Source organism: Pleurodeles waltl, chromosome 9 (assembly GCF_031143425.1).
Source record: "Pleurodeles waltl isolate 20211129_DDA chromosome 9, aPleWal1.hap1.20221129, whole genome shotgun sequence".
Taxonomy (NCBI): domain Eukaryota; kingdom Metazoa; phylum Chordata; class Amphibia; order Caudata; family Salamandridae; genus Pleurodeles; species Pleurodeles waltl.
Window position 1 is genome coordinate 876,181,948 of NC_090448.1, and position 27,017 is coordinate 876,208,964.

General features: G+C 42.8%; 1 protein-coding gene across 1 annotated transcript in view; it reads right to left on the reverse strand.

Annotated features, from left to right (window-relative positions):
- Nucleotides 1-2,672: 2,672 nt before the first annotated feature.
- CALM1 (calmodulin 1) overlaps nucleotides 2,673-27,017 on the reverse strand; it is a 37,265-nt gene continuing 12,920 nt past the window's right edge. The window contains exons 4-6 of the mRNA XM_069208188.1: nucleotides 11,328-11,434; nucleotides 8,968-9,103; nucleotides 2,673-3,531 (exon numbers count right to left, since the gene is read on the reverse strand). Coding sequence (XP_069064289.1) covers nucleotides 3,503-3,531; nucleotides 8,968-9,103; nucleotides 11,328-11,434 — 272 coding nt within the window. The 3' untranslated portion in view covers nucleotides 2,673-3,502. The remainder of the gene's footprint in view (nucleotides 3,532-8,967; nucleotides 9,104-11,327; nucleotides 11,435-27,017) is intronic.

Consider the following 27,017-nt stretch of genomic DNA (forward strand, 5'->3'; position numbering starts at 1 on the left):
TGCCAAGGGCACTTTCCCAGTGGTTGAAGGCAATTGGCCAAGCCTCATGCCTCTACACACCCAGGGCATGCCATCATTAAAGCCACTGCTTACCCTGTTGTGTACTTATTGCTTTTTTTTATTTTTTACAGGATATACATTACATTTGACATAGTAAGGATGCACTTATTTGTACATCTGCAAGTCCTTTCCATTTCATCAAGCCCCACCTACCTTGTCCATACTACAAGAACTACTAAAGCACTCAAAAAGGTTACTACACAACATTATACCTGCCTTGATTTAATTTAAAGGGCAGGTTGCTTAACTTGCAATCACTACAAACTCTTAGAACACGGAATGTTTTGAAAGAAGATTATTTTTTTCCCCAGCCCGTCACTAGTTGGAGATAGTCAAACACAAGTGAGATATTAACACCCCAATAATTATTCCATATCTTAAACTGGCATATGAAGCAGGCAAGTAGGTGGGGCCTGGTGGGACAAGGGATAGCAGAAAGTACATAATTTGTAAATATGTACATCTTTTCAATTCAACATATGAAACCTTTTTAGATGCAACATATGTATAACCTTTAGTACATGTATTGAAAATATTCCACAATTGTCACAATGTGGTTAATTTCAAATGCCATGCCCAGCGCCACTTATGTGACTGCATAAAGCAGCTATAATAATTTAAATATCAGTTCAAATACACTTAAGATATACGGATGTCTAAGGAATAGTTGTGTAAAGCAACTTGCTTCTCCGAAGCAGGCACACAGTTTTACAAAAAAAAAAAAACGTTTTAGTTGTGGTAGGGTGTATATACACACACACACACACATATACATACATACATATATACACACATACATACAAGCATGCAAGCCATGTTGCTAGTATTTACAAGAGAAAGTTGGTTTAAAAAAAAAAAAAATCATTCAGCAAGCTGAAAGACGAAGTTTCAAAGTACAGCCCCAGCATTTGCTAACAACCTTTCGGGTCAACTGGAGGAATTTCGATCTTACAAATTACTGTTTCCATTGGGCAGCCCTTGAGTAGAATTAAGTAAGCTACATAGGAGCCAGAGTACGAGAAGCTATGAATACTTTACACATCAAAAGATCAACTGTTTTCCACATAAATGCATGAACCTTGCTTAGACTGAACTGACACGAGCATTGGGCAATGTAGTAAGAATTACAAGTAACCCAGTCGTAATCTGATGTAAACAACTGAGAAATTTGTTCCTATCATGAAAGGTTGTTGAAATGGAATATCAAAGATGGTTTGACATCTACTCACTTCACTAGCCTTCTGCCAGAAACTCAGCAAGATAGTAAACCCACAAAACAAGTTGCTTATTTTTTTTTTTCCCATTTATTGCTTTGGTGCCTGCCCCCTAACCCCCATTGCAAAAACACCTTTCTTCCAAAGGAAAATATATATATATATATATATATATATATCTTAAACTTTACATAAACTATCTTGGCAATGGCCAAATCACGCTGCTTTCCCAGCTCAGACTGCTTCATAACTTTCAAAGATAGAATCCTTTCTGGTAAAACAAACTTTCCAGTGACAAGTTAGTGCTGAACTTCCCAACTTAAAGTACTCCACGTCAATCGATGGACCTTCCCCGGACGTATTTTCTACCCTTTAGTTACAAATCAATAGTTTGTGTGTGCAGAGAGCCATGTTTTACGACAGAAGTGAATTCAGTTGAGGAAAATATTATAAGATTAGACACTCGCTCCCACCCTTAACAGGCAAAGAGACAGGAGAGTAAGAATTTAGGGGGTGCAATTGTAACAATTGGCACAGGCCTACAAAGCAGACTGCCTATTCCCTGTACAACAGAAACAGGCAAGTGATTGGACTTATAATGCATTAAACAGTGTTTCTTGCAGTATGCCAAATTTTATTGCAGATTAGCAATTTATAAAATACTTAAGAAAATCCGCTTAGGAACTCAACCTTGGATGATCATCCTTGGCAAAGTCAAAAACCCTCATTAAAAAGTGTGCACTCTTTGCTGTTCCTTCTGGCCACTACCCCTCCACACACACATTTCTCAATTAAACTTAACAGGCCCAACCTAGTAGCATAAGTGACCCTAAGGTAACTTGGTATTTGTGGGGGGGGGGGGGGGGGGGGGGGGAGAATGTGGATAGGAAAACTATGTTGGTTACTTAACAGTAACAAGGACAAAAATGTACATTTGATTCAAGATTAGTGAATGGGGCATACACCACTAAATTAAAACCATTACTGTCGCATTTTTCCCAATTTCTAGTAACCAATAAAAATTTCAGATTTCATAGGAAATGCCTTTGGTCAGTCCCAACAATAGGAAATACTGGTCAATCAAGGTTGTTTTAATAGCTTAAAGATGAAAACTATTCCTTAATATAGAGCAAGTAAAATCTGCGAAAGAGCTACTACATGAAAATGTATGTATTTAAGAGGTAACTGAAAATACTTGCCAAAGGATGCCCAAGACATTTCAATCCCTAAAAATTGTTGACAAGGCCTAGCGCTCTCATCATTCCTATCTCTCCTTAACAGTCCAATTGTTTCAAGATTACGACCCCATTACCCAAATGTACAAATGCAAACATGTAACAGATTTTGTTTTTTTTTAATCAATTGCCAGTTTTTAAAAGAATACATTTTAGTACAACATTTTAAGTTAATGGTCTTTTATTGGAAAAGAAGACTATCATTTACAACTTGGAATGGTCATAAATTGTAATATCTTGAACAGCCATGTATAATTGTTGTGCAGAGTCCTTTGCAGATATTCACGGTATTTCACCAGCTCCAAGTCATGTTACAGAACCCTAAAAATAGGAGTACTGCGATGCTCCCTTGATGATGGTTCATTTGAATATTGTGTGGACTGCTGACAGCCCATCACCATTTTCACTACAGTGCAATGCAGACAATGTTAAATCAATATTCTAAAAAGACATGCCATCGAATTTTATTTTTTGGGAGCACTCTGCCAAGTACAGAATAACCTTTCAGCCTTCCGGATTTCTCAAAATATGCACCCTTCAACCATTTTGCTGCATACCATTCTGAGGTATAAACCAATTTAGAAAGTAAACCAGCTATGACAATGTATACTACAAGTTTAAATAGAATCCACCCTAGAATGTAGTGGACGTTTTTGTACAAAGGTCTGACTGTGCTCAATTGTCAAAGCTGCATGCATGAAAAATCGGCCAGCCCAAACATTGTAGTTAGCAAATGGAATTTTAAGGAGTCCACAAAGTGCTTCCTTATTGATCAAGGTCGAACAAGTATTTGGACTGTAAAACAGATGCTTAACTTGATCTTTTGGGAACAGGACCACCAACCATTACATGCAGATTTGTGTGGACAGTAGGTTTTCTTGACATTCAGTTTTGCTATACAGAAACAGAATGAGTAATGAACATTTTTGCAAGAGGTAAGTACAAGATTCAATTTGATTCTTCTAGAGGGAAAGAGTTGGAGGGGCGGGATCTTCACTTTGCAGTCATCATCTGTACGAATTCTAAAGAAGAAAAATGAAAACACATTATTGGAAGAATGCACAGTTGTTAAAGTGTACAAATTGAAATAAATTACATTAATGGCGAATCCTGTTCTGTTTACACCCTCAAATTAGTTGACCTGGCATTACCCAGTATAGGGATCTGGAAGAGGGTGGTGAACAAAAACAGCCACTGATCCCAATACACTGTTTGAAGAAAAGGCTACTCTTCTATAGTAATTACCACCTCTTCAGACCAATCCTTGTTTGAATTCTAGGTTAGTGGGGTCCGAGGAAACTACGGATTTTATACATCTTACAGGGTTTCACAGCACATTAAGATAGCTAGTGGTGTCAAGCCTAAAGGCTTGTTGGACATGAGCAGTGAAAGCACATTTCCACCTCACCCCCCACTTAAAAAAAAAAAAAAATACTATCTGATCGATGGTTACAGCGTTGGCGGATTTTCAAGCTTTCAACAGAAGAGTTACAAGACCACAAGCTCTCGGGCGCAGACAATGCAGCAACAGTGAGGGACAAACTCCCTTCATAAAGGCCCTTTACTAGGTAAGCAGGTTTTTGGGAGTGCACCTGTATCACTAAAGAAGAGTTGCGCTCATTGGCAATATGGAAACAAGTTACTCTCCATTTCTCCGTCACAGAAGGATATTCTCTCCCTGACTGACAAGACAACCACTACCAGAACCAACTTCATTAACTGCAGGACCTCAGTAGAATGGATGAGTACCAACTGCATGAAGCTCAACTCTGGCAAGACGGAAATATTGGTCTTGAGAATGAAGACCTCCCCATGGAATGCCACCTGGTGGCTGAGGGAGCTACAACCAGCACCCATCGACCACACAAGGAATCTGGGGATCGTACCAGACGACAAGCTCAACATGACCTCACAAGTCAACACAGTGAGTGCTGCCTGTTTCAACATCCTAGTGGAGCCACAGAGCACCAGAAGTACGGTCACTAACAACCTAGACTATGGCAATGTACTCCAGAATCTCCAAGAAGCTCCTAGACCGATGTCAGACCATCCAGAATCCTGCAAGACTCTCCCACATCTCACTCCACTTCAAAGAGCTCCAGTGGCTCCCCATTCACAAATGCAGTGCATTCAAACTCAGCACGCACACGTACAAAGCTTTACACAACACTGGCCCAGCATACCTCATGAAGCACATACCATTTCACCAGCATAACAGACACCTATGCTCACATGGAACGGCCTCTAAACATCTGCTTGCGTTTTATCAGATCAGTCTTTGGATCCTTGAATCATGTTATAGAATCATTACTTGCAGACAACGGAAGGTCACCTGTAGTCTAGTGAAAAAGTTCTCAGTTGTGAAACCAAGTTACATTCACAACTAATCCCCCCCCCCACCGGTCCCCCCACCACTTCACCCAAATTGGTTTCCCTCACTTCACCAAAATTAGTCTTGCACCTTTATCTGCAAAAATATAAATGCCAGGATTCTGTGCGGTAAATGGGATCACATTTAGCTGCAACATTAAGGTCACCTTGGAGGCAAACCCATTAGACTCCCAAAGCAAGAGGGGGGAGAGTAGACACCACAAGGTCTAGATTGAGGCCATGTAAGGATTCCTTCGGATTCAGTTTCTCCATGACCCCACTCCTCTTACCATGCTTTAAGTGGAGCTTGCCAGAATAAGAGTTGAACAGGTATGCACACACCAAAAGACAGACAGACAGATACAAGTAGTCTCACAAGTCAGACAGCACAATAGTAGTTGAGGACATGGAGTTGGTGGGATAATAGATACAAACTTCACATTCACAATCTTTAGGCTATCCAGTGAGGGGGTTAATGGGGCTGGGTGTTAAAAATAAACGCAGATAACTCCAAATTGTAGTTGTAAACAAGTCTTCTTTATACCAGTATCTGTTGAGTCTCCAGAACACATCCCAGTAGCATCTCACAAGGAAGCCACAACACTACCTACTGACAATTCAATAACATTATTCCCTAGTCAGGAGGAATGACTCAAAGGACAGAGGCATGAGGGTGGCAAGAAAACAAGAAAAATACAGTGATATGGGTAGATGTGGCAAGGTTACAAACCAGAGATAGAAAGAGGACCTAATCAACCTTCAGCCGGTCACTGGCAAATCACTTCTACCAGGTGACTGAAGTCCCTCTCCAGTCAGTGTCCTCTTAAGTGATCATTTAAGAAGAGTTCTCTTTGCATGCCCATTCCATGCCTGGCTTATGTGATAAAATTAGACATCACTAGCCTTACAATTTTATATCTTCATCAACAGTATCTAACACCAGCACTCATCTGTATACAAGTGAAATTCCTCACATTAAGTAGAGATGGCCTTTTTCTTCAGAAATCACCAAATTAGTTAAATTCAAATGAAGTGTACACTTCAACTTCCAGATTGAATTGCGACCTCGACATGGGTCAGAAAGTGCTACACCAATCATAAGAAAACGTGCCACTAAACTGAAAAAGTATTGTTCTTAACCCCTGGGTGCCTGGGACAAGCTGGCCTTGCCCTCGGCCGTGCCAAGGATGAGACCAGCTAGTCCCGCGCCCAGCTCAAGAGGGAGCCTCAGCACTCCCCGTGGGCCTCCCACCCCCCTCCCATGGGCAGGGGTGGAAGGGGAAATCGCTTCCACACCGACCCAAACCAACCACCCACCGTGACGTCCGATGACATCAGCGGATAATTGTGCGCTGACCTCAGAGACCACTCCTAGTGCGACCGGAAGATAAATATAAAGCAATCCTTTCACAATTGAACAATTCTGCAGGCTGGGGGGGGGGGGGGGGGGGGGGGGGGTTAGGTCAGAAAGCCCACCAGGAAAAAATTCAAGGAAAGAAAAAAAAAAAAAAAAAAAAAAAACAGGGTGGAGGGGGTACAGCCAAACCCCCACCACAAATAAATGGGGACAAAGTTGTTCTACCCACTGGTGGGCATATGGGGCAATTATACCCAATCCACTACCCAGGAGGGCAGAAAGCCTACTGGAAGCCAGGGAACTGAAAAAGTTCAATAGTGGAGTGGTGGCTACCAACCAGTATGGGCATGGTTATGCCCCCACCCCAACTGAAGGGTGGAACAGTCTTTCAACTCCCCCCCACACTCTAAAACATCTTATCACAACGGCAAGCAAGAGGACATTTGAATATTTTGGGTTTACATTTGGACCATGAGAGCTTGTCTAACTCAAAATCGTCCTACTTGGAATGGCAAGGGCTCACTGTTTGGACTTTGGGACGCTGCCATGTAGAATTATCTACAACACCTAGACACATCTGAAAACTAAACATCTGGGTGAGTCCAGGGTAGTGTGCTTCACATGCACCCTGGACCATTTTCCTACCCACATTGCCCTGCAAACCTCCAACTTTGCTTGAAATCACACATTTTCCCCACATTTTTGTGATGGAACCTTCCGGAATCTGCAGGCATCCACAAAATTCCTTCCACCCAGCATTGTCGCATCTACACCAATAACAATTCTGCCCCACTTGTCAGCCTAAAAACATATTTTTTCAAACCACCTTTTGGACCGGCTTTGGTTCCCCTCAATTTCAACATGTTTTTGGCTCTTCTGTCACAGGCACTTGGCCCACCTACAAAACTGAGGTATCATTTTTATCAAGAGACACTGGGAAGCAGGAAATTTGTGCCGGTGCGGTGATCCCACACAGAAATGTGAGAAAAATATGATTTTTTTTTTTACTTTTTTTAATAAATAAATTTGAGGTTTGCTGAGGATTCTGGGTAAGAAAACACTGGGGGATCCACACAAGTCACACCTACGTGGACTTCCTCAGGTGTCTAGTTGTCAGAAATGTCTGCGTTTGGTAGCTTCTAAAATAAAAATACATCTATTTGAGAACTGCCCTGTAATTCACATGCTAATATGGGGACCTAGGAATTCAGAGATGTACAAATAACCACTGCTTCTCAACACCTTATCTTGTGCCCATTTGTAAATACAAAGATTTCCTTGATACCTATATTTCACTCTACATTTCACCAAAATGAATTGCTGTATACCTGGTATACAATGAAAACCCATTGCAAGGTGCAGCTCTTCTATTGGCTCTGGGTACCTAGGTTTCTTGATGAACCTACAAGCCCTATATATCCCTGCAACCAGAAGAGTCCAGCAGACTTAACAGCATATTGCTTTAAAAAAAAAAAAAGCAGTAATAGCTGGAAAAAGTTAAAGACGACGTAGACAGAAGCGGCTCTTTTTTTTCCACCTCAATTTCATTTTCTTTTTTTTGCTGTTACTTTCGGTAGGAAAACCTTGAAGGATCTACACAAATGATCCCTTGCTGAATATGGTCTACTTTTCAGAAATGTTCAGCTGTCCGGGACCCAGCATTGGTTTCACACTCATATCTGTCACTAACTGGAAGAAAACTAAAAGCACAAAAAAAAAAACGATTTTTTTTTTGAAAAAATTGACTATGTCCCAGTTAAATGCCAAAATTGTGTTGAAAAATGTGGTTTTCTGATTCAAGTCTGCCTATTCCTGAAAGCTGGGAAGATAGTGATTTTAGCACTGTAAACCATTTCTTGATGCCATTTAAGGGGGGGTGGGGGGTGGGGAGAACAAGCTTTCTTCTGCCGCCCCCCCCCCCCAATTTTCTTTTCTTTTTTTTTTTAAACTAAATTGTTGCTGTATTTTGGCTTATTTCTTAGTCTCCTCCAGGGAAGCCCACAAACTCCTTATACCTCTAGAATCCCTAGGTTGTTGGAAAATAAATAAATGCAAATTTGGCATGGATAGCTTATGTGGACAAAAAGTTATGAGGGCCTAAGCCCGAACTGCCCCAAATAGCCAAAAAACAAGTCTGGCACCTGAGGGGGAAAGGTATGGCAGCAAAAGGGTTAAACTCCCAAGCAATACATCGCAAGACAGCTTCTAATCAGTAAGACGGTTACTCATTTAGGACCCGTGTACCCTACACCTTGATATCCCAGGGCCTTCCTTACCTAGTCACTAACAGGTCCATTGCTCCTGGACTGGCCTCCTGCATAGAATGTAATAAGGCAGCAGCCTCTGGACAGGCAAGGCATGCCCCTAGAAACACCAAGCTTTTAGACGTGTCAATCAGGCCGTTTATTTGCTTGGTACAGATGATATTTTATCGTTTTCTGGACACCTTTTGTCAACTATACTTTTTGCGTCTTATCATTCAGTTAGAGACACCATTACAGGGGGCACAATCTTGGATACAGAGGCTGCATGACAACACCAAGCACTGAATGTTGTATGAAGGACTTAATCATAAGTGCAGTATGCAAGCCTACCATACCATTGTCTATGGTCTTCAATGTTAAGAGGACCGTGGTTTCTACATGATCTGTAGCCATGGTGTTATGGAGATTCTTGAAACTAATTCAATATGGCCAAAGCATGCCAATGTTTAAGATCCTGAATAGCTTACCTTCGTAATTGACCTGACCATCTCCATCAATATCTGCTTCTCTGATCATTTCGTCTACTTCTTCATCTGTTAGCTTTTCTCCTAGATTTGTCATTACATGGCGAAGTTCTGCTGCACTGATGTAACCATTGCCATCCTAAATAAAATAAAATAATGGGGAAACCATTAAAATAATGCTTAGTTCAGTACACTGTTACCAAAATGTAGGGTGGCACTTTAACAGTAAATCAGTCCATAGCGAGATGTAGGCATTGGTAGCAGACAGTAGAACTCACAAGTTGTGAATACCAACTGAGACATTCCCCCAACTTGATGTCCCTAAAACACAACCAAAAAGAAAACAGTACACCACAGTCTTTCCTAGCTATTCATTGTTCAACAAAAAAATAACTGGGGGACAAGAGGGGATTTTAGGAGTTAAGTGAGTTTTTGATCAGATATTAGTTGCCTTTAGATACTGCATTTGGAGGAAAAACATGACAAACTCCAACCAGACAATGAATTTAGTGAAAGACTGCAGAAAGACTCAAGCTTCTGCAGTAGATTGCACTGGACTGGAGCAGCCATGTGGCACAATAAGGTCTGGTTCTGCCAGCTGCTTCATTCAGGCTATAGTTATTCAGTCAGGAGGGTGCAAAACTCAGTTAAAAAAAAGTCTAACACCACCAGGCCTTGAGATTGACAAGTAAAAAAAAAAACAAAGCGCAAACACAGGGCACCCTGTTCCTAAGCCAACCAAGATGACAGACAATGCACTATTTACTTCATGCTTTTCAGCATATAGATCGTTGCTTTCTCATTTTCTGTTAACAATTGTGCTAGCTGCAGGTATTGGGCACTAAGACAGGCATGGTTAGTCTACAGTGATTAGGGTCTCTGGAAATGTGTCTTGGCCCGATTAGTTTAAAGCCGAGCCGCTTTGTTAGGAAAAGAGGGAGTCTCAATCTAAATAAAATGTATTAGTGTAATAAAAGGCTTACGTTTTAATTGAAGTGCTTCATGACTTTGGCAATTTTAATAATGGGACTGCCTAATTGTATATGTTTGTGATACTACTCCAGCCTGCCTATTTGCTTTGTTACAGTCCACTTTTAATCGCTATCCAGTTAAAGAATAGCTTGAAATATTTGTGCTGATGTGCTTTGTAGTTTTTAAGCAGGTTTTAGATGGTTTTATTTGTGACACATCTCTTTACTGTAATTTGTTGTACATTGTAAGGTTTTTGTTAGCAGAATAAAGTAATAAACTAACTAATGAAACGCCTTGTAGGGCTTTCAGTTTCACTTGCTGCAGGTAGCTTAGATTGTGAAGGCCAACTCAAATGTGTTCTTCAGGACTGAACACCTATTCAATAAAGTAGGCGCTGGTTTCTGATGAGATTTCACATCACACAAGAACGGCTTATAAATCTGCACAACCAGTTTACCCAATAAAGAGAAATATTAGACCCACAATAATCTGGCCCTCAAGATTTCATTACATACAAGGATTTTCCAATGGATTTTATGTGCCTTTGAAGACTTTCATGAGGACGAATGGGTATTTGTAAGACCTACACCTCAAGAGACTTGCAAGTGGAAGACCATTCACAGGACTACAGAAAAAAAGCAGATACTTGTGCACTTTGAGAGCTCAAGAGTCTAGGATTTTCAGTCAGAATATAAGCATTACCTACTTACAGGAATGTGCACCATACCCGCTTCAAAACCGATTGGCACAGAACTGCTATCACCCGATTTCTTTTTCCACCATGTCCATCTTGTTGGACACGGAGACGTGCATTATTCACAGCCTCCTCCAAGATGTACTGCCACTGGTGTACTTTTATGAGGAGGCAAGTTTAGCTTATCGAAGTAATGAATTAAGTTTGGTTAGGAAGGGCTGAGCGTGAAGAAAAAATCCAACGTAATATTTGACAATGTGTTTGTATGTCCCATAACACCCACGCCCCAATACGGAATAGTTGTAAGTATCAGGTTACACCTAAAACAAACGTTAACATCTCAAATTAAAAACTGTAGGAGATCCATCAATTAGGGAACAAACAAAACAAAAGGGAGAATTAATACATATGAAATTGGATTATTTTGGACACTACACATCCTGGTACACCAAGGTTAAATGTTCGGATTGAGAACCTAGCCTTAAAAGAACTCCGTATTCGAAAACAGGGAAGGGTCATAAAAGCACTTTCCACAAAAGGTTTAGAGTGACCAACAGGTTCAAATAGGTAGTATTAAAAATTAGCAATTTCGTATTGGGACCCTGGTCAGGGCATTATTAGAAGTTACACTAGTAAATCAGGTATAACCTTCCCCAAAAAACACCTATACACATTTCCTACATTTAGGCCGTCTTACCTTGTCGAAGACTCTAAAGGCCTCGCGGATTTCTTCTTCACTGTCTGTGTCTTTCATTTTCCTTGCCATCATGGTTAAGAATTCAGGAAAGTCAATGGTTCCATTGCCTGAAGATACAATTTAAACTAAAGTTACACTTAACTAAGATTGTTAAGGCAATCAACCCCAAGTGTTAACAGACCCCATTGCGGGATTATCACTCGCAGATAAAGTGAGGATCTCTCTGCAGGCCCTGGGGGACTGGATACTCATCTGTAAAGTTAGTTAACTGCACTTCATAATATGGGGGACACTCTCCCCGGCTCCCAATACCCCCCAGTTTTCAAGATGTTAAATGCATGCCAATGTGACCCATAATGCTAACAATATGACAGCTATCTTAGTTTTATTTAGAGCTTCATGTTGCCCATTTCACTGGAGAAGTGGTGAGCATAAGGATTATTTTACTTACCCTGTAAACATCTATTTGTGGCATGTAGTGCTCTAGAGTCGCATGCTCTACACAATTATTCCATCTGCCATCTAGTGCTGTGTCCAGAGTGGTGCAAGCTGTTTTTCTTCGAAGAAGTGTTCAGAGTCATAGGATTGACTGACTCCTCCTCTTTAGGACATTGAGCATGGGAATAGACTGTTAAATAGTTTTTCTGCAGGTAGGTGAAAATGGAGTGGAAGAAAGGAAAGTGTAGGGAAAAAGATGTCCAGGCGATGTTTAAATACATTTGTACAAATCTACAAGGGTGAAGTAACTGCAAAAGCCTCATGCGTCCAGGGAGGATGCATGCGAATCTACAGCACTGCATACCACGTACAGATGCTTACAGGGTAATCCGTTTGATGGCATGCATGGTCTGTAGATATTCATGCTCTTCATTGATTGTAAAAGCAGTCTCTCCAGAAAAGTGGTGGCTAGCCTGTAGGAGTTGCAGTTGACTGGGAAAGTGTAGCACAGCCTGACCTACACTGGCTTGCTAGCACGCCCACACAGAGGTGTTTTGTTAGTGTGGTGTAGTCAGGTAGGTTACGTGTTTGATGAAGGCTTACTTCTGATTTTTAGTATTGTTTTGCATTTCAAATCACCAACTATGTTTAGGCTGGATTCCCTGGCTTCCAGTAATGACGCAAAAGGGGGTGGGGCAGGGTCTCCAATAATGATTAAGTGGGAGTCCCTGGGTTCCAGTAATGATACAATAGGGGTCCACAGATGTCAAAAGGTTGGGAACCACTGGTGGGTAGACCATGTAGCCCCCTTACAAATGTCAGCTATAGGGACGTTTCCAAGAAAGGTCACAGCACACCTTTTTCACTAGTAGAATATGTTCTAGGTGCAACAGTCTTTGCTTTAGCATAACAAGTTTGTATACATTTAACGATCCACCTAGCTATGCCAGATTTGGATACTGGACTGCCTTTGTGAGGCAGTGAAAAAGCTACAAAGAGCGGTTTAGTTTTCCTAAACTCTTTGGTTCTGTCAATATAAAACAAGGGTGCTCTTAACCTCTAGCGTCTGGAGAGCTCCTTCTGCAACAGAATGAGTTTGGGGAAAGAAGATGGGTAGTTCAATGGACTGGTTTATGTGAACCTGCGAAACCACTTTAGGTAGGAACTTAGGGTTGGTGCACAGAACTACCTAATCCCTATGAATCTGGAAGGAAAATGTCACTTACCCAGTGTACATCTGTTCGTGGCATTAGTCGCTGCAGATTCACATGCTGTGCATAGTCCGCCGTCTGGTGTTGGGCTCGGAGTGTTACAAGTTGTTTTTCTTCGAAGAAGTCTTTGAGTCACAAGACCGAGGGACTCCTCCCACTTCGGTTCCATTGCGCATGGGCGTCGACTCCATCTTAGATTGTTTTCCCCGCAGAGGGTGAGGTAGGAGTTGTGTATGCTAGTAATAGTGCCCATGCAATGGAATGAATACGTATGTACCAAATGAAGGTTAAAGTAATATATTTACAAATGTACAAATGTTGAAGATATACTTCCAAACGGCTACAGGCTCCCGGGGAGGCGGGTGGGCGCATGTGAATCTGCAGCGACTAATGCCACAAACAGATGTACACTGGGTAAGTGACATTTTCCGTTCGGTGGCATGAGTAGCTGCAGATACACATGCTGTGCATAGACTAGTAAGCAGTTATCTCCCCAAAAGCGGTGGTTCAGCCTGTAGGAGTGGAAGTAGTTTTAAATAAAGTTCTTAGTACGGCTTGCCCTACTGTGGCTTGTTGTGCAGATAACACATCTACACAGTAGTGTTTAGTAAATGTATGAGGCGTAGACCATGTTGCTGCCTTACATATTTCGTTCATTGGAATATTTCCTAGAAAGGCCATAGTAGCACCTTTCTTTCTGGTCGAGTGTGCCTTTGGTGTAATAGGCAGCTCTCTCTTTGCTTTAAGATAGCAGGTTTGGATGCACCTAACGATCCATCTGGCAATACCTTCTTTTGAAATTGGATTTCCTGTATGAGGTTTTTGAAAGGCAATAAATAGTTGTTTTGTCTTTCTAATTACTTTTGTTCTGTCAATGTAGTACATTAGTGCTCTTTTGATGTCTAATGTATGTAGTGCTCTTTCAGCTATTGAATCTGGCTGTGGTAAGAACACTGGTAATTCTACTGTTTGATTTAAGTGGAACAGTGAGACAACCTTTGGTAAGAATTTTGGATTTGTTCTTAGAACTACTTTATTCTTGTGTATTTGAATAAATGGTTCTTGTATGGTAAACGCCTGTATTTCACTTACTCTTCTTAGAGATGTGATGGCAATGAGAAATGCAACTTTCCACGTTAAGTATTGCATTTCACAAGAATGCATGGGTTCGAAAGGTGGACCCATGAGCCTTGTTAAGACAATGTTGAGGTTCCATGAAGGAACAGGTGGTGTCCTTGGTGGTATAATTCTCTTTAGGCCTTCCATAAACGCTTTAATGACAGGTATTCTAAACAGGGAAGTTGAATGAGTAATCTGCAGGTAAGCAGATATTGCGGCGAGATGTATCTTTATGGAAGAGAAAGCTAGATTGGATTTTTGCAAATGTAGTAAATATCCTACTACATCTTTTGGAGACGCATGCAATGGATGAATTTGATCATTATGGCAGTAATAAACAAATCTTTTCCATTTACTTGCATAGCAGTGTCTAGTGGAAGGTTTTCTAGCTTGTTTTATGACCTCCATACATTGTGTGAAGTCTAAGTGTCCAAATTCTAGGATTTCAGGAGCCAAATTGCTAGATTCAGCGATGCTGGGTTTGGATGCCTGATCTGTTTGTGTTAACAGATCTGGTCTGTTGGGTGGTTTGACATGAGGTACTACTGACAGGTCTAGTAGTGTCGTATACCAAGGTTGTCTTGCCCATGTTGGTGCTATTAGTATGAGTTTGAGTTTGTTTTGACTCAATTTGTTTACTAGATATGGAAGGAGAGGGGGGAAAAGCATACGCAAATATCCCTGACCAATTCATCCATAGAGCATTGCCTTGGGAGTACCTGTGTGGGTACCTGGATGCGAAGTTTTGGCATTTTGCGTTTTCTTTTGTTGCAAATAGATCTATTTGAGGTGTTCCCCAAATTTGAAAGTAAGTGTTCAGTATTTGGGGGTGAATTTCCCATTCGTGGATTTGTTGGTGATCCCGAGAGAGATTGTCTGCTAGTTGGTTCTGGATCCCTGGAATAAAAATTGTGTGATTAGGCGAATATGGTTGTGAATTGCCCAATGCCATATTTTTTGTGTTAGGAGATACAACTGTGTCGAGTGTGTCCCCCCCCTGTTTGTTTAAATAATACATTGTCGTCATGTTGTCTGTTTTGACAAGAATGTATTTGTGGGTTATCATGGGTTGGAATGCTTTCAACGCTAGAAATACTGCTAACAGTTCTAAGTGATTTATGTGAAACTTTCTTTGATGTATGTCCCATTGTCCTTGGATGCTGTGTTGATTGAGGTGTGCTCCCCACCCTGTCATGGAAGCATCCGTTGTTATAACGTATGTTGGCACTGGGTCTTGGAAAGGCTGCCCTCGGTTTAAATTTGTACTGTTCCACCATAGAAGCGAGATGTATGTTTGGCGGTCTATCAACACCAGATCTAGAAGTTGACAATGTGCCTGTGACCATTGTGATGCTAGGCACTGTTGTAAGGGCCGCATGTGCAACCTTGCGTATGGGACAATGGCTATGCATGAAGACATCATGCCTAGGAGTTTTAATACTATTTTTGCTTGTATCTTTTGTGTTGGATACATGGCCTGTATTAACTTGTGAAATGTTTGAACCCTTTGTGGACTTGGAGTGGCTATCCCTTTTGTTGTGTTGATTGTCGCTCCTAAGTATTGCTGTGTTTGACACGGCAAAAGGTGTGACTTTGCATAGTTGATGGAGAAACCCAGCTTGTGAAGGATTTGTATAACATAATGTGTGATGTGAACACTTTGTTAGCGTGTTGGTCTTGATTAACCAATCGTCTAAGTAAGGGAACACGTGTATTTGCTTCCTTCTGATATGTGCAGCTACTACTGCTAGGCATTTTGTAAAGACTCTTGGCGCAGTTGTTATTCCGAATGGCAACACTTTGAATTGGTAATGTATTCCCTTGAATACGAACCTTAGGTATTTCCTGTGCGTAGGATGTATCGGTATATGGAAATACGCATCTTTTAGATCTAATGTTGTCATGTAGTCTTGCTGTTTGAGCAGTGGGATTACGTCTTGTAATGTGACCATTTGAAAGTGGTCTGATTTGATGTAGGTTTTTAGTGTTCTGAGATCTAGTATTGGTCTTAGAGTTTTGTCTTTTTTTGGTATTAGAAAGTACAGTGAGTAAACTCCTGTGTTCTTTTGTTGACGTGGTACTAGTTCTATTGCGTCCTTTTGCAGTAATGCTTGAACTTCTAGTCCTAGAAGGTCTATATGCTGTTTTGACATATTGTGTGTTTTCGGTGGGACGTTTGGAGGGAGTTGGAGAAATTCTATGCCATAACCATGTTGGATAATTGCTAAGACCCAAGTGTCTGTTGTTATTTCCTCCCAAGATTTGTAGAACTGGCTTAGTCTTCCCCCCACTGGTGTTGTGTGAAGGGGTTGTGTGACTGGTGAGTCACTGTTTGTTTTGAGGGGTTTTGGGACCTTGAAATTTTCCCCGGTTTCTTGGGAATTGGCCCTCTCTGTATTGTCCCCGAAAACCTCCCCTTTGATATTGTTCCTTGTAGGTAGGTGGTCTTGTTTGTGAGGTGCTGGTTTCTGTGGGTTGACCTCGAAACCCTCCCCTAAAAGTTGTTTTACGAAATGTGCCAAATGTGCCTCTGCCCTGCGGGGAGTAGAGTGCGCCCATGGCTTTGGCTGTATCGGTGTCCTTTTTTAATTTTTCAATTGCAGTGTCGACCTCCAGCCCAAACAATTGCTGTTCATTAAACGGCATATTGAGCACAGCCTGTTGTATTTCGGGTTTGAACCCGAATGTGCGCAGCCATGCGTGCCTCCTTATCGTGACTGCAGTATTTATTGTCCTTGCAGCTGTATCCGCTGCATCCATGGAAGACCGTATCTGATTGTTCGAGATACTTTGTCCCTCTTCCACCACCTGTTGCGCTCGTTTTCGGAACTCTTTGGGGAGGTGTTCGATGAGATGTTGCATCTCATCCCAATGAGCCCTGTCGTATCTCGCCAGGAGTGCTTGAGAGTTGGCGATGCGCCACTGATTTGCCGCTTGTGCTGCAACCCTTTTTCCCGCTGCATCAAATTTGCGGCTCTCCTTGTCCGGAGGTGGTGCGTCGCCTGATGTATGCGAGTTGGCTCTCTTACGAGCTGCCCCCACAACTACTGAGTCTGGTGTCAGTTGTGATGTAATAAAAACAGGGTCTGTGGGCGGAGCCTTGTATTTTTTTCTCCACCCTTTGAGTTATGGCTCTGCTTTTAACTGGCTCCTGAAATATCTGTTTCGAGTGCCTTAGCATTCCTGGAAGCATGGGAAGGCTTTGATAATGGCTATGGGTGGAGGACAGGGTGTTAAAGAGGAAGTCATCCTCAATAGGCTCCGAATGTAGCGAGACATTATGGAATTAGGCTGCCCTAGCTACCACCTGTGCATATGATGTACTGTCCTCAGGTGGTGACGGTTTAGTTGGGTACGACTCCGGGCTATTGTCCGATACTGGAGCGTCGTAGAGGTCCCATGCATCCGGATCATCCTGGCTCATTGTGGTATGAGCTGGTGAGTGTGTTAATGGTGGAGTTTGTGCCGGTGATGCACGAGTTGATGGTGGTGGAGTTACCTTCTTTACCACCTTTGCTTGTGGTTGCTTGTCTCCTTGCTGGAAGTCAAGTTTCCTTTTGATTGGGGGAAGAGTGCTAATCTTCCCTGTATCCTTTTGAATAAAGATCCGCTTTTGCATGTGATCTGGCTCAATTGTTTGTAATTCCTCCTCAAATCTGTTTTTTTTAGTTGAGGACAGTCCCTGTTCCTCAGAGTAGGAACCAGTTTTCGGTTCGGTTGCCGGGTGTTTCGGCACCGAAACCGTGTCTCTGGATTTTTTCGGCTCCGACAAGATCTTTTTTCTTTTCGGCGTTGTGCCCTCTCGGTGCCGATCAACTTCGGTGCCGATGTGTCGGTGACGAATTTTTTCTGCGTCACTCTCTCGGTCCTGAGATTGCTGCATGCCTGTATCTCGACCGGAGTCGGATGACTTAGACAGCAGCTCGCCCTTTTTCGGTGCCGATGGACGGTCACCTACTTTCCGGGTTAAGCCATGGCCTGTTGGCGGTGGCGCCCCCCTGGGCTTTGTCAGTTTTTTCGTGTGATTTTTGTTTCGACGTCTTACTCACGGTTGGTTGTTCTTCGACGTCGAATTCTTCGGAATCCGACTCGTGGATGGAGAAAGTTTCTTCTTCCTCCTCCAACCGTTGTTGTCCTGTCGGCGTGGACGCCATCTGCAATCTCCTGGCTCTTCGGTCTCTGAGCGTTTTTCCTCGACCGAAACGCGCGACAGGCTTCGCACGTATCCTCCTTGTGCTCGGGGGACAGGCACAAGTTACAGACCAAATGTTGACCGGTATAAGGATATTTATTATGGCATTTAGGACAGAATCGGAACGGGGTCCGTTCCATCAGTCTCGATGTTGCACGCGGTCGGGCCGACCAGGCCCCGACGGATGATCGAAATTACCCCGAAGGGCTACCGGATCTCTTTAAGATTCGGTGTCGATTTGTTCTAACTAACCCGATAGCGAACGAAACAATACAGACTAATTTTTCCGAGATTGACTAACTTTCCAACCCGAAACACGGAGCGAAAAGGAACACGTCCGAACCCGACGGCGGAAAGAAAACAATCTAAGATGGAGTCGACGCCCATGCGCAATGGAACCGAAGTGGGAGGAGTCCCTCGGTCTCGTGACTCGAAAAGACTTCTTCGAAGAAAAACAACTTGTAACACTCCGAGCCCAACACCAGACGGCGGACTATGCACAGCATGTGTATCTGCAGCTACACATGCCACCGAACAAAAGGTTCTTCCAAGGTTAGTGCATGGAGCTCAATGACACGCCTAAGTGATGTGACAGCAACTAAGAAAGCTACCTTCCGAGAAAGGTATTGAAAGCGGACATGATTGTAGTGGTTTTAAAGTAGGATCCATGAGCCTGGTGAGCACAATATTGAGGTTCCACGATCAGGGGAGTGGAGTTTTGTAAATTATCTACTTGTCCATGGGACAAGTCTCTTCATAAATCTTAAAAAAAAAAAAAAAATCCACTTGCCCTTTTGCCGCCATGTAGTACATCGACAAATTATGGCAGCAATATCATTATGTAAGAGCTCTGATAATGCCAGGGTTTATATTATTGCAGGGTCTGAATACTAGCAACTCCCTTATTTTGGCACCTTTCAGCAGATCTACTTCCTGAGGCTGGAAATAGAGGTGAGTAATAGTTCTAGGGTTGGAATGCCTTTGAGTCTGTGCAAACCTAATAATGTGCAATTATTATTATTATTTTTATTTTTTAAGAGGTTTTCACCAGCTCTTCCCATACAGAGAAAGGTTGGAAATTTACACCTGACAAGGGCAGAAGTAAAACTGTCCTGGTTAGGAAAAAAGTGGTTGGAGGGAAAGAACCTGTAAACGCTCAGATTTTCACAGGAGCGAAAAGGTACACATGCATATTTGCTCATGCTAAAACACAGTTCTCAAATATTTTCTAGGGGTATGTTTTCCTGGCCTATGTATGTAATGCAAGAACATATACTGTGTACACTTTATATGATTTTAAGAACAGGACCCCTAATTGGTTTTTCAAAACTGTTGATAAAATTCTCTCAGTTTATTGCCTGGCTTCACTTTGAGTGACCTCATTCTACTCTTTCACAAGGAGCATATTGGCACAAAGTAGATCTGTTCAGTGTCCTGAACTACTGTGGTAAGGTGCGCTTGTTTAGATCAAATGTATTTTTGTCTTTTGCCAATGTTTGTTATGATGGTGAGGGCTCCACAACAATGAAAGTTTTTTTAATAAAAAAATAAAATAAAAATGTCAAAACAAGACACACTGACAAAACCAAAAGGATAATCACCAATGTCACAGACCTATTGGCTTTGCCTATGCCTGTTTATTTTCATGTTCTCAATCTTCTCTATAACTGGTGACACTGATCTTTCCATTATGAATATTTTTTGGGAAATAGTAGCATGCATCAACACATTTTAACCTTACGTGGAATTACCCTTTTAAAGGCCTTCCATGAACGCCTTAATGACTAGGATTTTGAACAGGGAAATATGTTGTCTATGCAGCTATGGCTGCGAAATGTATTCAAATGGAGGTGTAGGCTAGATTTGATTTTTTTTTTTAAATGGAGCAAAAAGAAACACTGCCTAAAACTCGAGGTAATTGCCATGTAGGGATTGGAGATTGGATCCTAGAAGCCCTGTGCTGTGAGGTTTGAAGGTGAGCGCTTCAACCGGTCCATGAGTCTGGTCAGTGTGACCTGAAGCACAGGGTCTAGAGAAGGCCGCCCCTTCAACAGGTTGTTGTTGTGCCACCGCTGCAGAGAACAGTGAGTTTGGCAGTCTAACACTAGATCTTCCAGGTGACCCCTGTGACAAGACTACTGACAAGACAGTCACTGCTGTAGAGGACGCATGTGAAGTCTGGCATGGGGAACTATGGTGATCACCATCACCAACAGGCACATAATGGGCCTGACTGTTCAAGTATGGTTCTGTTGAAATTGGTGGATTAGAGTCTGAAAACTCAACACGAGCCTGGTTGAGGTATGGCAACCCTAGCTCCATATTCAGGATGGCACCTAGATAAGGCAGTAGAGCAACAGATTGAAGAGGAGAGTTGAAGTTGAAAGTGAAACCTAGTATGTGAAGGAGGTCCACTGTCAGCTGAGTGTGGTGTTGGCACTGATGTAAGGTGCTGGATTTGATGAGCCAGTTGTCAAGGTACGGAAACACATGAATGTTTTGCCTTCTGATGTGTGCGGCAAATACTGCTAAACACTTTGTGAAGACTCTGGGAGTGGTAGTGACCCCAAATGGAAGGACCTTGAACTGGTAGTGTTTGCCTGCAATGACAAACCTCAAGTATTTCTGATATGCAGGGCAAATGGGAATATGAAAGAAGGCATCCTTCAGATTTAGGCCGGTCATAAAGTCCCCTTGCTGTAGAAGTGGAATAACATCCTGAAGGTTAACCATGTGAAAATGTTCTGAAAATATGTATTTAATGGTTGAAGGTCAAGAATAGGCCCGAGAGAACTATACTTTAAGAATCAAGAAGTGTAGGGAGTATACTACGGTCCCTGGGTGTTGTAGTGGAACCTGCTCTATGGCCCCTTTGAGAGCCAAGGATTGGACCTCTTGTTTGAGAATGGTTAGGTGTTCCTGAGAGAGCCGGTGACGGCGAGGGGGAATATTGGGAGGACTTGTGATATGCGCCAAACAGTATCCATGTTGGATCATGGACAGAACCCATTAGTCCGTGGTAATGTTGCCCCAGTGCAAGTAGTAGTTAAAGCCTTCCCCCAAACAAGTGTAGTAGGATGAGCATGTTGGGTGATAGGGTCAGGATTATAAGCATCTGAAGTGTCTGGGTAGTTTTGAGGCCCACCTAAAACCCTGAGGAGTGTTCTCTCCCGGTATAGGTTAAGTGGGAGAATGAGGAGGGGAAGGAGGTGGGGTGGAAGGAGGCTGAGGTGGTGGAGAAGGCCTACACGGTGGACCTTGCTTTTGGTCCTCTATTTAGGTGGTGAAGGAAAGTCTAAAGCCTGGAATGATCGCTTCACTTTTAAAAGTACAGGGGAGGAAGGTGGAGCAATAATATATGTCCTGTACCCTCCTATAATAATTGGAAGCGGCGTTAAGGTTTCTAGTATGGGCTCGACTGGAGAAGGGGTAGAAGATTTGCCCAAGCCTTTGTCCTAACAATCTTGGCTCCAATGTTTTCAGCAACGAAGATTTCAGTTGGTGCGGTTTGGTCTGCACCAAAGTGGAGTCTGTGTTCGGCTTGGTGCAGAGGCTTGAATCCAACAGTCGATCTCTCAGTCCGGTGGGGGTGGGGGGGGGTGTTAGTAGCAGAGAATGGAGCCTTGGTCTTAGCAGATGGGTCTGGTGCAGAGCCGGAAGGAGCTGTTCAGTGCCAACCATGGCCTGGTGGCAGTGGGCGGACTGGTGACCAATGACTGAAAAGTCTTTAACAGTCTTGTGGTGGACGGGAGGGACCACAGTACTCACAGATTGAGATTGCACACAAGATGCTGGAATTTTGCAAGGCAATGAGGGTAGAAGCGGAATGGAGTCTGTTCCATCAGGTTGGCATGTCAGTCTGTGCCATGTGGAAGGTGGGCCCAAGTATGGCATCGGCACCCCAAAGAGTAGACGGGCAGTGTCCGACCCGACTAAATCAAAGCGAGCGCTGAGATGGAAGAGCAAACGATAACAATACCATCGAAAGAGACTAAGATGAGAGAGAATTCAATCCAGAGCAAGTGAAGACAGATCAGAGACACGCGTCCGAACCAGATGGCGGACAGAAAACAAAGGAGTCGATGCCCATGCGCAATGTCACGGAGGAGTGACTCTGAACACTTCTTCAAAGAAAAACTTGCACCACTCCAGACCCAGCACTAGATGGCAGGAGTATGCAGAGCATGTGCATCTACAGCCACACATGCCATCAAGCTGTATATTATGAACCCAAGGGACCTTGATTGGTAACCAGGACCACAGCGCATCATGGACCATCAAAATGCCGGAGACTTTATAGTATAGCAATTAGTACTACTCTAAAGATGGACCAGCCATATTCAATGCAGACTGGCCCTCCCCTCATCACCGTTTGGGTTCAGCTGGAAGTAGGAGTGCCTGCTCATGGTGGCTGGTGTCAGACCAGCCAACAAAAAACAAAGCAAACTCTGGAGATAAAAATAAGAACCTCCCTCCCACCGACAGACACATACCCGGCAAACAAATGGTCTGGTTGTCTGACCCGACAGTCAAAACCACCTTTCCTGGATCTTGAAAGATCACTAGATGGATCTAAAGTATGCTAGGTGTGACTTAAAAATTTAGTATTCTATGCTTTGAGAAGGATAGTCCATGTGCATGTAGAAAAGGTCTCAGAAACAGACTTTGCAACAAAATATGGCAATAATTGCAGTGATGACCAGAAGCAGTGCTACAACTGTTTAATTCATTTTAGAATGTCTGTAGAAAGGAGATCCTCCAGAGGTGGGCACCTGGACCTTTGTAGATTAAAAATAAAAAATAAAAAGTTGGAAAAGCCCGTAGGTCTAACCTTGGTTACCTAGTGCGATGTAGGTGGCCCAAAACCCTGGCAGAAAGAGAACTCTGTAGGGGTTGCGCACGCGCCCAGGGAAAAAATAAAATAAAATAAAAACCACCCCCCACCCCACCCTGTCACTCAATGCAAAAAGACAATGGCTGCATTGGGCCGACCTATTAGCCGATGACAGTAGAACTGACAGATGGATGAAAAGGGTTTGCCCAAAAGAACCTCTATGTATGCATTTTTTCTCTAAATTGTTATTACACAACGCTGGCAAGGCAGATAAGAAGTATACACCAGAGGGAGTTACCTTCTGTAACACTTTTCAGATGGATAATGTAGCCGCAGATTCCTCAGCTTTAGAATGAATACCAAAGCAGTATGTGAAATGTGCTTGGATTAAAACGTTCTGCAGACCCGTTCTTCCTGACAGACCTGGTTGACAGTGCTTTCTGAACATGAACACAGATGCAGATGTCGTGCCTAACATAGAATAGGCACTCTGCATGACAATGCAGTCAGCAGTAGCAGCCTTGGCAGAATGGGTCCTCTGTTCTTATGAAGGCTGCTTCTTGGCAAATTCATAGCACATATTTAGGCAGGGGACTATCCGGTTTGAAAGTCCTTTCTGCACCCTCTTAACGCCCTCTGTCCCAGCGGACAGAGGTTACATAGGTAAGTACTTGGAACATGTGAAGTGCAAAAGTTAAACTCGGTCCTTGGAGAATGGATGCATTCTCAGGACAAAATTGGAAAGAGGGGAGGGGTGTGAAGATGGCGTATAACTCACTGAGACACCAAATGAAAGAATACCCAACATTACAACCAACTGATTTTTAAAAATACAGCAAATTATGTAGATTATAAAATTAATTAAAAAAAAAAAAAATCATGCACTCGTTCACAAAAATGAGGCACGTTTGCCTCAAGAACTCTGCGCAGTGAGTGGATTTGTCTCCTTCCTAAAACTGCTCTCACCATGTCAACCTTTAGCATCCCATACATATCTCCATCTCTGGGAGTTACTAGAGCACTCTTTGCCAATTCTTAAATCCATCTGTAAGACTTTAGTTTTCCTCTTTACAATGGGCTCTCATTCCATTCCTATCACAGACAACTTTACTAAAGCCCCCCAAAACGTAAACGCTAGCTGTCCGACAAAAGAACCAACACCATCCAAGAGTAGATCAACAACGAAACAAACTGAATGCACCAAAATAGAATGTATGGACCACATATTACTGCACACTCCACAATAAGGACGGGTAGTTCAGAATCTTAGGTCACCTAACACCTGAAAAGACATTCATATACCTAGACTGCAAACACCATAAAAAAACCATAAATTCGGATTAACATGCGTCATCGTGAATTGGTAATCATAAACACAGAGTTTAATAGCCACAGTTTACTTAAAAGGGCATCCCACCATCTCCTGCATAACAATCCTGGGCAGATCGGACCCATATTTAAAGTATCAATTAAAAAGAAAAAAGAATAATCTTTAGTAGTATGGTGCTACAATAGATATTGACCCATTCGGGTTAATAAGAATAGCTACATTCAGTGGGACAATATTTTTGTAAACAACATGTCAGTCGACATTTCAGTAGACTGGGAAACCAGCTACTCCACATACCTTCAAAACGCATGCAACCATCACGTAGGTAAGTATTTCTAACTTTACCATGCAGGTAAATATTTTCTTTAACAATTATAGATTTAAAAAAAATGTGTGTGTGTGTAAGCATAGTTAAAGGGAAGCAAGGGTGATTTTAGGGTTCAGGGGGTAGGTAAAGGGAGGCAAGGGTAATTGTAGGGATCAAGTGGGGAAGGAGGAGGAGGAGGAGGAGGCAGGGGTAATTTTAGGGTTTATGAGAAAATCCCAGAGAAACAGTTTTCCGGGCCTCAGTTTTCCAACCATACGGAAATGTGGCGGTCATTTAATTCACAGAAAAAACAGTGAGTTCGTCTTACTGATCCCTTTCCACTGCAGGTCTCCAAAGCTAGGGCAAGGATAGTCCATAGCATGATGAAAGTACCATGACAACATGCAAAGAGATGGCCGGCCAAAAGGTGAATGACAGGGTCCACAAAAACGCAATACCATACTACAAATGTCTGTCACTCAAGCATACATATTTAGCAACCAAGCTGGAAAGAAACTGCTACTTATATAAAAACTGAGCTATAAAACTGCCTCTAGAAAAACCAAAGAAAATGTATTCCAACTGCCAAAACATTGAGGACAGCTATCTTTAAACAGCTTAATTACCAACGACCATCAACCACTTTTAGTTGTCAATTCACCTTCATCCAGCGGCTACACTCCAAATTGAATACACCAAAATGCACCATATAAATCGGGACAATTTAAGCCCAGGGCCAGAAACCCAGCATCTTGCATATGAGGTAATGTACCATTGTACCTGCTAAAACCAAGCCCATACAAAAACCATCCCTTAATGCAGCTGCTGAGAGCAACCCCATTGCCAAGATGTGTATTAAACCTTACTCAATAGACCCTCCAAAACAGACACCATTACCACTTCCACACAGCCTGACGCATTTAATTACTAAAGCATGTTTTGCATCCAAAAATCATCCCAAGTATCAAATGGGTCCAATATGTAAACCAACAATATTATTGCTCACTATATCTCACCTTCAAAACTAATGAAGATTTACCATACACAAACTCTCTTATCAGAGCACGCTGAAGGAATCACATCCACAGAGCTTTGTCCTCATAGAAAGACACCACTGCCTGATCAGTATACTTCCAGCTCACCTGCTTAACCGCCACATCCAGGAACAAGCCAGACAATAAAAACAAGCATTTGCAATGCAAGGAGTCTCACATTTACTCGAGTTATAGGTATTAGCGTTGTAAACTCCCAACCGGACTTTTGCAACATAACTTGAAAAGCAGAAGTGGAACAGTTTCACAGAAGCGAGCCGATTCACAGTGCCACGGCCGCCAGGAGCATAAGCAATAAGGAGATACAGAAAAAGAAGCTTGCTCGCAGTCAAGCTTATCGGCAAAAGCACAATTAGCCATGTAACAGGGGCAATAGCCAAGGAGGTAACAAAACCTCCACAAGGAGGGTCAAACGTAAACCATTTACCAATGTCAAAGGATTTTTGAAGGGCAGGCCCACGAACGATTGATAGTGATGGGAGTGAGGTGGGAGTTGTTAAAAGCCCAGATACATACCAACACAGCGGAAAAGCAGCACATGTGTGCTGCTATGCTCGACCTAAAAAGGAAAACGCCTACCTACTCAATTAACATCTCACCCCAGTAATTTCAAATCTCCCTAAGGAAACTATCTCTGGGGTGTAGATGGTACTTCCAATTTGATAAACATGGCTGGGCATTGTAAACAATCAACCAGTTACTGAATTTAACCCCTTCTGTGCCTTGGACGAGTTGATCTCGTCCAAGGCACCGGTTCCCGGTTGCCTTGGACAAGATCACTTCGTCCTGCACCCGGGGGGAGCGCTAGCATTTCTATTCCGATCTCGTGGAGGAGGTCGGAGAGGCTTCAAAGGGAAGGAAATTAATTTCCTTCCCTTTGCAGTCTCTCTCAGCGTTTCAAAAGCCGGATTGTAAAGCAATCCAGCTTTTGAAACGCCCACTAGACACCAGGGATTTATTTTCAAATTGGCATAAGGGAGCGCCCCCTTGGGCAAGGGTCGCTCTGGGGTGGGGGGGGGGGACGGGGACAGAAACCTCTAGGCACCAGGGAGTTTTTTTTTCTCAAAGAGGTGGGGAGCGACCCCTTAGGCCTAGGGGGCAAATTACATTTAGGCCTATTTTTATGAGGCCAATCTGCCCCCAAGGCAAGGGGGGGGGGCGCAGATAAGCCTATTTTAATTAGGGGGGTGGGGCAGAAAGTCTACTA